The sequence below is a fragment of the Talaromyces rugulosus genome, chromosome I (genome assembly GCF_013368755.1).
Source record: "Talaromyces rugulosus chromosome I, complete sequence".
In the NCBI taxonomy this organism is placed as follows: domain Eukaryota; kingdom Fungi; phylum Ascomycota; class Eurotiomycetes; order Eurotiales; family Trichocomaceae; genus Talaromyces; species Talaromyces rugulosus.
The window spans coordinates 4,585,272-4,596,489 of NC_049561.1; the positions used below are offsets into that span (position 1 = coordinate 4,585,272).

At 48.4% G+C, this 11,218-nt stretch overlaps 4 protein-coding genes across 4 annotated transcripts; 2 read left to right on the top strand and 2 right to left on the bottom strand.

Annotated features, from left to right (window-relative positions):
• Positions 1–330: 330 nt before the first annotated feature.
• TRUGW13939_01555 (uncharacterized protein) lies at positions 331–2,503 on the bottom strand (the record flags this gene model as incomplete). Its single annotated transcript, XM_035484755.1, has 2 exons — positions 331–1,083; positions 1,139–2,503. 2 exons carry the CDS (start codon positions 2,501–2,503, stop codon positions 331–333), a joined length of 2,118 nt encoding a protein of 705 aa, XP_035340648.1.
• A 3,500-nt stretch (positions 2,504–6,003) lies between these two features.
• Positions 6,004–6,333, top strand: TRUGW13939_01557 (uncharacterized protein; the record flags this gene model as incomplete). Its single annotated transcript, XM_035484756.1, has 1 exon — positions 6,004–6,333. One exon carries the CDS (start codon positions 6,004–6,006, stop codon positions 6,331–6,333), a length of 330 nt encoding a protein of 109 aa, XP_035340649.1.
• Positions 6,334–6,563: 230 nt separating this feature from the next.
• On the top strand, positions 6,564–7,586 carry TRUGW13939_01558 (uncharacterized protein; the record flags this gene model as incomplete). The annotated part of the gene is made up of 1 exon (XM_035484757.1): positions 6,564–7,586. The coding sequence occupies one exon, from the start codon at positions 6,564–6,566 to the stop codon at positions 7,584–7,586; it is 1,023 nt and encodes a 340-aa protein (XP_035340650.1).
• A 275-nt stretch (positions 7,587–7,861) lies between these two features.
• On the bottom strand, positions 7,862–10,415 carry TRUGW13939_01559 (uncharacterized protein; the record flags this gene model as incomplete). Its single annotated transcript, XM_035484758.1, has 4 exons — positions 7,862–8,459; positions 8,525–9,202; positions 9,266–10,103; positions 10,175–10,415. The coding sequence occupies 4 exons, from the start codon at positions 10,413–10,415 to the stop codon at positions 7,862–7,864; spliced, it is 2,355 nt and encodes a 784-aa protein (XP_035340651.1).
• Positions 10,416–11,218: the final 803 nt, after the last annotated feature.

Below are 11,218 nucleotides of genomic sequence, written 5' to 3' on the forward strand. Positions count from 1 at the left end.
CATAAGTCCCGAGGGGTGCAGGGATGGGGCGAATCCACCATTTTATCTCCAAGTAAACTTTAAATTGGAGCAGACACGAAAAGTATAAACCTCACTTTGAAAGACGTAGTTTCAGTTATATAAATCACTAGTAGGAGTTGGCACGTGATCTGCCCTAGGTATGGGTCTTAATCCTTTTATATGCCTTATATTAAATCAATTTGAACTGTTTCGACGCAACCTAAAAAGGAACATTTGAAACAACGACGGTCGGTCAAAGACAAATTTCCAGATCTCCCAAAGATTATTTCACATACTCAATAAATCATAAAGCAAACCAGAGCGTTCATATCAACAATTTGGCTCGGTATCTCCCAGAAATGCGTTCTTAAACTGTTTCATACGGCTAGGTCTGACGGCTTGCCGCTCCAAATACTTGTGATAGAGGCTTGCACGGCCAAATACCACTGCCCCATCCTGTTGCAATTTTCGAGGAGTCTTTTTCTCCGTACAGGGCTTGTCGTTCTCCCTCATGATTTCCTGGATAACCATGCAAGACCCATTGCAGAATTGATTACAGTCAGGATGAGTTGTTGGACGGTACCAGACCAGTCCTTCGCACTGTGTGGTTTCTTCTTCAGTGAAAGAGGTCAAGAATTTGCTCTGTAGCAGCTGAGCAATGCTCGAGCTAGTTGCTGCTAACAGCCCGGCCTGCTGCGGAATGGTCTCCCAGCCGCTCGGTACTTTTGTGTTGGGCTGAATCAAATCCCCGAAGTCGCTACCCAATATCACCAATGTGTCTTCCAGGTCTCCAAGCATTGCCCATGCTGGAATATTTTTTTCGAGTCTTACTTCTCGCTGATTTGCGGTTTCAGTCCTCGAAACGAGATCTGAGAAATGCCACCCGAGAAGTGATCGATTAGACCTCAGTGAAAATCTAAAAGAACGGTTCATGGCGGCCTTTCTCAGGTTGTCCGCGGTTTGTAGCGACTCGAGTTCTCTCATAATATCTTTTATAACCATCCCAAATGTTTTCATTTGGCCATCCTCAAGCTTCTTATAAAGCTCTACACTCCAATATCGTTTGATAAAATCATATGCCTCCTGCGTGTCATTAGGACTCCCATTCAAGGCTATGAGAAAACCAACGTTCGCGGACTTCTTCCTGATTTAAATAAGACAAAGCAAGATGGACTATAAAGGTGAGCTCTGAAACGTGCCAGCCGCGGTCTTTGCTGTGATCATAGATCAACGTAGCTCGCCGACGAGCACGCATAAGGCGGTCCTCAATATCCCTGTTCTCTGCCAGTGAAACTTGGACACCCCGGTCTACTTTCCACTTGCCTTGTATAGTTGCATGAAAAATTCCACTTATAGAAAGCCCTATGCTAGTTGTACCCTCGCGAGCTGCTTGTATTCGAAGTTGTGGTTCGGGTAAGCAGCCGGAAGGCTTAACCGTCTGGGATAGAACAAGATTGCGAGTCCCAAGCAGCACCGTTGCGTGGCTACAATATCCCAAATATGCTCTCTTTTGAGATAATTCATTCATGTCACATTCGCGAGTCCACTTTGTTGCAAGACCGATCTCTTTAATAGCTTCGCTCGCCGAGGATGCCTCGACAAAATGCCACTGTACGCCATCTTCCACCTTTTGCACGGGGAAAATGACAGCTGAAGGGCCAACCAAAAGAACTCCGCCATCAAATTCCATTGAAATAGATATTTCAGCAAAACGAAGTAGCAAGGCAAAGGGGATTTCCAGGCCTATCCCTGCCTTGCGAGGACGCACTGGGAACCCAACAGCTACAGTGGCACCTCGTAATAGCTTTAACCAGCATATTTCCTCGGCACCTTCATCGAAAGAATACGTCTCCCGTGAAAGTTCGATTGAATGTGTAGCAGAGGACCTGAAGCCACTAGAGTTCAAGTTATTGGCCAGTCGAAGTCGTGGACATGTGACAGAGAGGCCTCGACTCTGTTCTGAATTCCTGAACACGCAGAGAAGCCAACATATTTGTTCGATCGTATCAATTACATTTTCCTTTGAACCTTTTATGCTCCACGTCTGTTCGTTTTCAACCCGAGATATAGAGGTCCCGGTCGTGAATTTAGGAAATATCACTGGTCCATTTTTCAATTCTTCTACGAGATTGGACAGGTTTTCAATCCCTCTGAGACCCCACCTTTGTAGGATATAATCCTCGCAGGATTGCATTTGTGCCTTGTACGAAAACCCAGTCAGAATTACCATTTTCAGCAGATCTCTAATGCCAGAGACTTCTGTCTGTAACCAGTCAAACACGTCCCAAGTCGGGACATCAAGGTAGACATTGGTTTGGGAATTCCAATCCCTCTCTTTGAAGAGAAACTCTAAAGACCCCAAAATAGTTGCCCCCTCTTTAAGAAATCTCTCCACCAAGTTAAATGATCGTCTTTCCAGTGCCATACTCAGGATTGTCCTACCGTCTTTCGCGACCGAATTCACATCAGCACCATTATCGACCAGTTCCTGGACCGGTCGCATATCATTTTTCCCGATAGCTTCGATTAACCTGGAGGTCCAATAGTTCTCCTGGCTGCGATCATCAAATGCACTGCTTGAAGAGTCTTCCAGGAAACAAAATGAGCAGTGCAAATGTTGACATATGCTGCAATAGTCGAGTCCTACCGGGCACAGCACATAGCATCTGCAACAGCGCCAGAATTGAGCGAAAGGCATGATGAACAACTATCAAGCAAGTCTCGTTTTGAATAATATTTAAAATAAATAACATTTAAAAGGAATCCTCCAAATATTTATGTCTGGAGAAAACAGAATTCTAGAGGGATAGGAGTGATTTACGTGTAAAATTGCCGACAGCCTTGTTAGCCTAGCTATGCTATGCAAGGCTGTCTACATGTAACAAACTAGGTTACAACCCCGCATGCCAATGCGTGGCATTCCTCAATTGGTCCAATATAAATATCAGTCATTGGCTTCTCTAAAGGTACACCTTATTATTGCTCTAACCTACATCTGTGAAACTTAGTTAACCTAAAGGTTGATCTCATAACCCACGCTTTTTGGAATAAGCAACCCTCTAAGGACCTCGTTGTAGATAGTCTCAGAGATCGAAACGGGCTTGACACCGAACGTGGTATAGTATGGGGAAGGAGTCTGACACTTGTACAGGGCACAGTTACAGTTTCTAACCGTCAATACGGAGGAAGCAAAATAAAAGGATCTTTAGCCTATCTAGTTCAGAAATATAACGTCTAGGTCGTGGATGGGAGATGGCAGTTTGTTGAAAAATAGACTTGATACAGCAACCGAGTAATTCCTGACAAGATTACCCCAAAATTATGAAGACTCATTGCCGAAATGAGTTTCACCAGTAAGTATAAGTGTCTATACTCTCCCATCATGTTGGATGGCGTCATGCAAGGCTGTGTAAAATCACATGGGGAATCTGTTTCAATAATTATCTCTTGCGAAAACTAATAAAATTAACAAATATTAGTGTATTATTCGAATAAATAATACAGTTGGTACTCATATTAATTCATATTTATTTGAAATCTGTTTACATTCGATGCTCTACAACATCTATGTATTGCGTTCATTTCAAAACCCATAGATAAGATGAATATTTAAGATCTCATTTTATTCAATAACTAGTCCAAAGGAAAACAGACCAAGAAATACAAAAAAAAACAAGAGCATAGACAGACAAATACTCATGATTGATCATTGTATGAGTCGAGGTGACTCATCGCGCTAAGCCTATTCCAGCCGGAGATCCTCGGCCCTATCTCGCCACCGCTTTGGCATCCGCCAATCAGAACACGATAATCTGCCGGGTTTTTTGATATTTCTCGATTGTCCCCGCCACAAAGAGCTCTTCAGAAGGATTTTTGCTCATCTTTGTCCGCTCAGCCTTGTTTGATTGTTATTCTGTTGCATCTCGTTTCTTTTGGGTCTCTCATAAATACCCGCCGAGTTTACCTCAAAAGTGTACCTGCTCGGAATCGGACAGCTCAAGCTAAGCCAGTGGCGATTCGTTTGTCAACCGATAATCAATCTGATAGTTAGTGATCACACTTTGCACATCATTATTTCTCCGACATCGTCTCACGGCCTCCGTGCGGCGCTTCTTGCGCTGAATACTTCGATCGATATGAGTAATACCGATGGCATGCCCACTGCGGCGACAAATTCAGAAAACACACCCAGAGGACGGGGCCGATCTGGAGGACATGGACGAGGGCGAGGGCGTGGCTTCTATCGTGGTCGAGGCCGAAGTCGCGGTCGAGGCGGAGCGGTAGATGCATCCCAGCCGGTTGTCTCGGATTCAGCTGAAGGGCACACCCTGGCAGAACATACGCCACAGGATTCTTCGCAATCTCGACCTCAACCTCAGCCACACTCACAGACACAGACACACCGACCACGCGAGCGGACACGAGGACAGGCTTCGAGAGGAAACCGCGGGGGTCGTGCGTCACGAGGAAAAAACAATGGTGGTAGAACAACGGATACTCGACCAGTGAGCGGACCTTCAGCACAAATTGGCGGTCGGACATTTGGTGGTCGATTGACAAGAGATGACGCCGAGGCCGCAGAGCCTACTGGGGGTGATCAGGAGAGTTTGGTCGAAGGCGAAAATCTACGTGCAGATGCCCCGGAATTCTACCCAGATCAGCAATACTCTTCACACGCGCATCCGAAACCTGTGCCCAAGACACCTAAATCTCGTCCTCGGCAAGACGCTGTTCCCAAAGTAACGACAAAGTCCACTGCTCACGACATAGCAACCCGGACACATGAGGACATCGCAAACAGCCTATACGAATGTCCTATATGCACCAATGAACTAAGTCCCAAGTCCCGTGTTTGGTCATGTCATCTCTGCTGGACGGTCTTCCATATTGGTTGCGTGAAAAAGTGGTCGAAAAACGAGGGTTCCGCCTTCCGCAACCAAGAGCAGCCTGAGGGAGAGAACGACATACATCGACAATGGCGTTGTCCTGGGTGCAATCTGCCCCAGGATATTCTTCCAACCAGTTACTCTTGTTGGTGCGAAAAGGAGATAGACCCACGGCCACTTCCCGGCATACCTCCACATTCATGCGGACAGACTTGCTCTCGAATGCGTAAAGGCTGTCCACATCCCTGCGATTCGACTTGTCATGCAGGCCCATGTGCACCCTGCACGGCCATGGGACCGACTCAAGACTGCTTTTGCGGAAAGAATTCATCAACAAAACGATGTACTGAGACCAACTATATCAGTGGATGGAGTTGCAGCGAGGTGTGCGGTGATCTACTCCCATGTGGAAAACACACCTGTCCGCGTCCGTGTCACGAAGGGTTCTGCGGTGCTTGTGAGGAAAAGGTTGATGCCCGTTGTTACTGTGGTAAAGTGGAGACACATATTTTGTGCAGCGTGGCTGAAGAAGAGATTACAAGCCAACTTCCCGACACAGCATCTCCGGAGACCCCCGAAACACCAGAAACATGGCTGGGTTCTTTCAGGTGTCGTGAAACCTGCAATCGGCCTTTTGATTGTGGGGTTCACTTCTGTAAAAAGGAGTGTCATCCGCAGGACGCAAACCGGCCTCATTGCCCACAGTCCCCGGATGTGGTGTTGCGTTGCCCGTGTGGGAAGACACCACTGACCAAAATTAAGGGCTTCACCGAGAGAACTTCTTGTGAGGATCCTATACCTAATTGCTCGGAGCCATGTGGCAAGACTCTGCCTTGCGGACACCCTTGTCCCATGATCTGTCATACCGGTGCTTGCCAGCCTTGTCTTTTGAAAGTCTCCATCAGCTGCCGATGTGGTCGTGGCACATTTTCCACGATGTGTCACCAAGGAAACCAAGAGCCACCGCAATGTTTCCGGGTCTGTAAAGCGACGATGAACTGCGGACGGCATACCTGCATGGAACACTGTTGTCCTGGCGAACGACACGCGATTGAACGACAGGCAACGAAACGCAAGTTACGATCACTCAACGCCAGTCAAGGGCGTTCTACGGACAATGACATCGAGGCAGAGCACATCTGCACCCGCGTCTGCGGCCGGATGCTCAAATGTGGCCGTCACGCCTGCCCGGAACTCTGCCACAAAGGCCCGTGCAATTCATGTCGGGAAGCTATATTCGAAGAGATTCCTTGTCACTGCGGACGCTCTGTTCTATATCCGCCCCAGCCATGTGGCACTCGGCCACCTCCATGTCGATATGATTGTGAACGACCAAAGCCTTGTCATCATCCGCAAACACCTCACAACTGCCACACGGATGATGAAGAGTGTCCCAAATGCCCGTTTCTCACCGAAAAGTCCTGTCTTTGCGGCAAAAAGCTGCTGAAAAACCAACCATGCTGGCTGAATGACGGGAGATGCGGGATGGTCTGCGGTGAGCCATTGAAATGCGGGTCTCATACGTGCCAGAAACAGTGCCATCGTCCGGGAGAATGCGAGGATGCGTCTGAGCCATGCAAACAGCTGTGTGGGAAAACCAAGAAGCTCTGTGGTCACTCTTGTTCGGAACAATGTCATGCACCATTTGCCTGCTCTGAAAAGGAACCATGCCCTACCATGGTCATGATAACTTGTCCATGTGGTAGACTACGCAAGGAAAAACGTTGCAATGCGAATAGGGCAGCTTCCAGCAAAGGGCAAACCCAGCGGCAGGAATCTCCACCACCACCAGTGGCACAGCTCAAATGTGACGACGAATGTGCGCGTCTTGAGCGGAATAGAACCCTCGCCTCAGCTCTCAAGGTTGACATTGACCCATCGACCACACTCAACCAGCACTCGGTCGCGGCGACTGGCACAGTGGCACTTCTGCCTTATGCCGAAGAAACTCTCGACATTTACGTTCAACTCTCCTCTACCTCCCCGCTATCAACCCTTCAAGATTACGAGGCAACCTTGCACAGTCTCGCAACGAGCAACGCACAGCGCTCTGTCCGGTTCCAGCCCGCCAAAGCACCTCTTCGGGCGTTTGTACACGCTCTCGCCTCCGACTGGGGCTTTGCATCTGAGAGTTTTGACCCGGAACCACACCGCCACGTCTTCGTCCTGAAGCCCACGCAATGGAATTCTCCCGGGGTCGGTCTCGGATCCGGTATTGGCATCCGAGGCATGACCGTTGGGGAGTGCGTCCGAATCCGCGACCGCGAGCTCTACAAAGAGCGCGAAGCACGACGCCTCGCCGCCGCAGAAGCCAAGGCCCTCCGCGAAGCCTCAAAGGCTTCAACTACCACAGATGCCGACGGCAGTGGCGGATGGGCGCAGGTAGCATCTCGCAGGAAACAGCTACCGGACGGAACAAGCAGCGGCACCAGTACTCCGCTCTTCAACGTGACGCGAACGAGTACTCCTACTCTAGCTCAGATGAAAAACAGTGGGGGGTCCATGTATACTGCTTTGAGTACGGATTTTTCCGCATCGCAGAAGAAGAAAAAGGATGGTCTTTTAGTTCTTCGTTCGGGAGTCGGTGCGTCAAAGTCAAAAAAGGCCGGCCCTGAGGATCTTGCGGATAGTTGGGAAGAGCAGGTAGAGAAGGAAGAGCACGAAATTGATAGGGCTAGTACTGCTGCTACTGAGGTATAATGATGTGATGTGTTATTTTTCTCTTCGTGTACTGTTTTTTTTTTTTAAATGTCGGCATTCTTCTATATGGCGCCGGACAATTTGCCTTTTATACATAGCGTTTGATTATTCTTTTAGATACCTTGCATCAATTTATTCCCGCCAAGCATGGGAGGTGTTCATATTTTGAATTTCAATTACATTTATGTTTCTAGAAGACTAGAGAGTGAAACGTATTCGTTTAGCAAAATCAGTATCGGTATACTCTACACTGTATCAACACTATTTTACAGTATTTACATAGCCAGCATCGACGACACTGACGAACTCGGGGGCAGGTCGTCTGCACTCTTGCCCCAGGTGCTAGCAGTCTCGTTGTCACCGACCGTCAACTCCAGAGTCATGCCGTCAACGAAGAACTCATGACCGATCCAGCTCTTAGTGTATGGCTTTCCGTTCAGAGTGGCGTTCTGGATATAAATGTTGTTGTACGAAGGATCGAAGTTGGTGACACGGATGGTGGATGTCTTCTGGGTTTCAGGATGCTTGATGCTGATGGACTCGAAGAACGGTGTGGAAATGAGGTAGACGTTCTGGCCGGGATTGGGGAAGAGTCCCAGCATGGAGAACACGGTGAATGCGCCCATGGCGCCGGAGTCGTCGTTTCCTGGAAGTCCGCTCTCGGTCGAGTTGAAGGAATGCGGGATGTAATAGTGAACCCGTTTAGTCGACAGACCTGGACGACCAGCGTAATGGTAGTCGTACACGGTGAGGAAGACGGGCTCGTTGCCGATGTCAGCCAGTCCAGACTCGTGGAAGAAGTCCAGGCGTGCGACAAATTCATCAGCTCCGCCGAGCAGTTTAACTGCGCTGCTCATATCGTGAGGCACAAAGCTATACGTCGTCGTCAGTATGTACCGTTTTGGTAGAAAACAGAGACGGGGGTATAAAGAACTTACAATTGGTATTCCCACACACTCGACTCAAACGTCTCAGACGGGTTTGACGTCAGAGAACAGAAAGTAGCCAAGGAGCTGCAGGCGATGGGGTCTTGGTATCCCCAGGTGCCATTGTGATACTTTGGCTGGAAAAACCCGGTGAATCCCGTATCGGTTCCGTTGATGATAGATTTCTGGTCTTTTTTGAACAGGTTCTGCCAGTTTGTTGAACGCGAGAGATACTTGGTAGCGTCATCCTCTTTTCCAAGGCCTTTGGCAACAGTAGCCACATTGAAATCATTATAGGAATATTCCAGTGTGCGAGATATGGATCGAGAATTGGTGCCAAAGCCTTTCCAGTCAAAGTCAAGATAAGGAATATAGTTTACCTTTTTCCAACTGTCCAAACCACCCCGCCCTTGATATGACCATTCTAATGGTTCGTTCTCGGCGTCGTTTACAATGGCATCGTACGCCAAATCCCAGTCAATGCCCGTCAGGTTCTTGATGTACGCGTCGGCAATCAAGACATCGGCGTTTGATCCACCTTGGGTCCAACCCTTGCACAGGCTCATCCGGCAGTCTGGCAGCCAGCCTTCGTTTTTGTATGTGTCGAGTAAGCTGCGGACCATTTGTGACTGAGCAGCAGGGTCGATGATTGTCAGAAGCGGGTGCTGTGCACGGAAGGCGTCCCAAAGACTGGATCCAATATTAATATAAAGAATTCTTGAATGTCAGCAGGGGCTGGGGTGAACGGCTGACCAGTAATAAGAATCAAAATAAGGCTCTGTGCTGTTCCACAGAGGGTTTTCACCTGTATAGTTTTGCGGCGACATCATCGTACGGTAAACGCCACTCCAGAAAGTCTGTTGAAGGCCTTTGCCCGCGCCGTCGGCCTTGACTGAAATCGGGCTAAGTTTTTCCCTCCAAGCGTGTTCTGCAGCGGTCTGAATTCGGCCAAAGTCTTTCGAGGGCTCTGGGATCTCCTTCTCCGCATTCTGACAGGCCTGTTCGGTGCTGACCAGGCTGACACCGACTCGGGTATATATGACGCCGTTTGAAGGAGGCTCAAATGTGGCGAAACCACCCGCTTGGGTGTACCAGAGGTTGAAGCCTCGGGTGACGAAAAGGTCCTTGACCTCAGTGCCAGCTCGGTTGTTCACCCAGATTCCAGTATCATTAACCTTGCTACCCGCGAAGTCCACGCACACAAAGGACTGGTAGGATCCTGCGCCGAAACTCGGCAGAAAAGTACCATTGGCACGAATCTGGCCATTGGCCTCGTTCACGCTCACTGACGCATTTTGTCTGCTTTGCCACAGATCGGTCAGATCCAAAAGCATGAATGGTTTAGACCCAGTGTCACTCGTTGCTGCTGAAAAGTTGAACTTGTAGAGGGCTGCATGCTCTGTCGCAGTCATTTCCGCGTGGATGCCGTTTGCCAATGAGACTGCAAAATAACCAGGAGTCGCAACAACAGACTCGTTGCTATAGTTCACGGGACGGTCGGTTATGAGGAACTTGCACTCGTCGATGACATCGTTCGGGCAAAGCTGGGGAAGTATAGGGAAATTTCCCAGTGAAGGGTTGCCTCCGGTGCCTGTGTGTAAAATCCATGTTAGCGACACGCTTCAATGTTGTTTGTACGCGTGCAGTGCGAGTCATTCTCACCCGAATCGTGCATGGACGAGAAGCCAGTAATGCCGCTTAGGTCGGTCGCGAAGCCTCCAGTATTCTGACCATTAACATCTGCCACTGCCTTTGCCATGCCGTACGGCAAGCTGGCGCCAGAAAAGACGTTGCCACCATTGGTCGACCCAATAAGGGGATCAACGAGAGTCAGAGGATCGAATTCAGCAGCAACGCGATGGGCTGCGAAAACACCCAGCATCCAGCTCTTGGCTACCCTCATGATGGGCGATTGTCGTGATTTGGGTAGGCAAAGGACGAACGAGTCCAGGAGGAAGAAGACATGGCGAGAATGCAACAATCTTTAAGGGTACATCTCGCAGGAAGGAAGTCGAGGTGACATCGTTGGTTGAGTGCGGAGAACCAAGAATGTTTCCCGTTAAGGAAGGCGGGGCCCAGGGGACGCGCTGCCATTGGCCAATGGCGCGATAAGCGTTGGCTATCGGCGTGTTTATTGGCGCCTTTCCTCTTTCGGACAGTATTAATCTCCCCCTCATGTTGTTATCAAAGATCATAGGCATATAATTATTATTGGCAGTCTAAAGAATATATCATGAAATAAGTGTAAGATTCAATATTTGAATTACATCACTAGTATACTACATGTAGTTGACAGGTATACACAATGCACATCCAATGATACATGTACTACATATCAGTACATATATATATATCAATTATACACCGGAAATTTAATAGCACGATACATACTATTCTGGTGTCAACATATGCGCCTCAGGCTATCTGCGGTCACGTGGAAGCAAACAAACAAAACAGTTTTTATTAGCGAACTACACACAAACCCTGTCCTTATCCTTACACAAACAATCCAGTCATTTCCCATCAAGCAAAGCTGTCTAATGCGTCTCCCTAGAGCCTCAATATCTAACCTGCTTCGTCCAGTTCGACATGTTCAAGTGAGCTTGAGATCTAATAATTAACATTGAAGTATTTCGGCGCGATAGTTGTTATCAATTGTTGTCCATCACGCCCCGCTTCCACCACATGTACAGCTTTAATGCAACA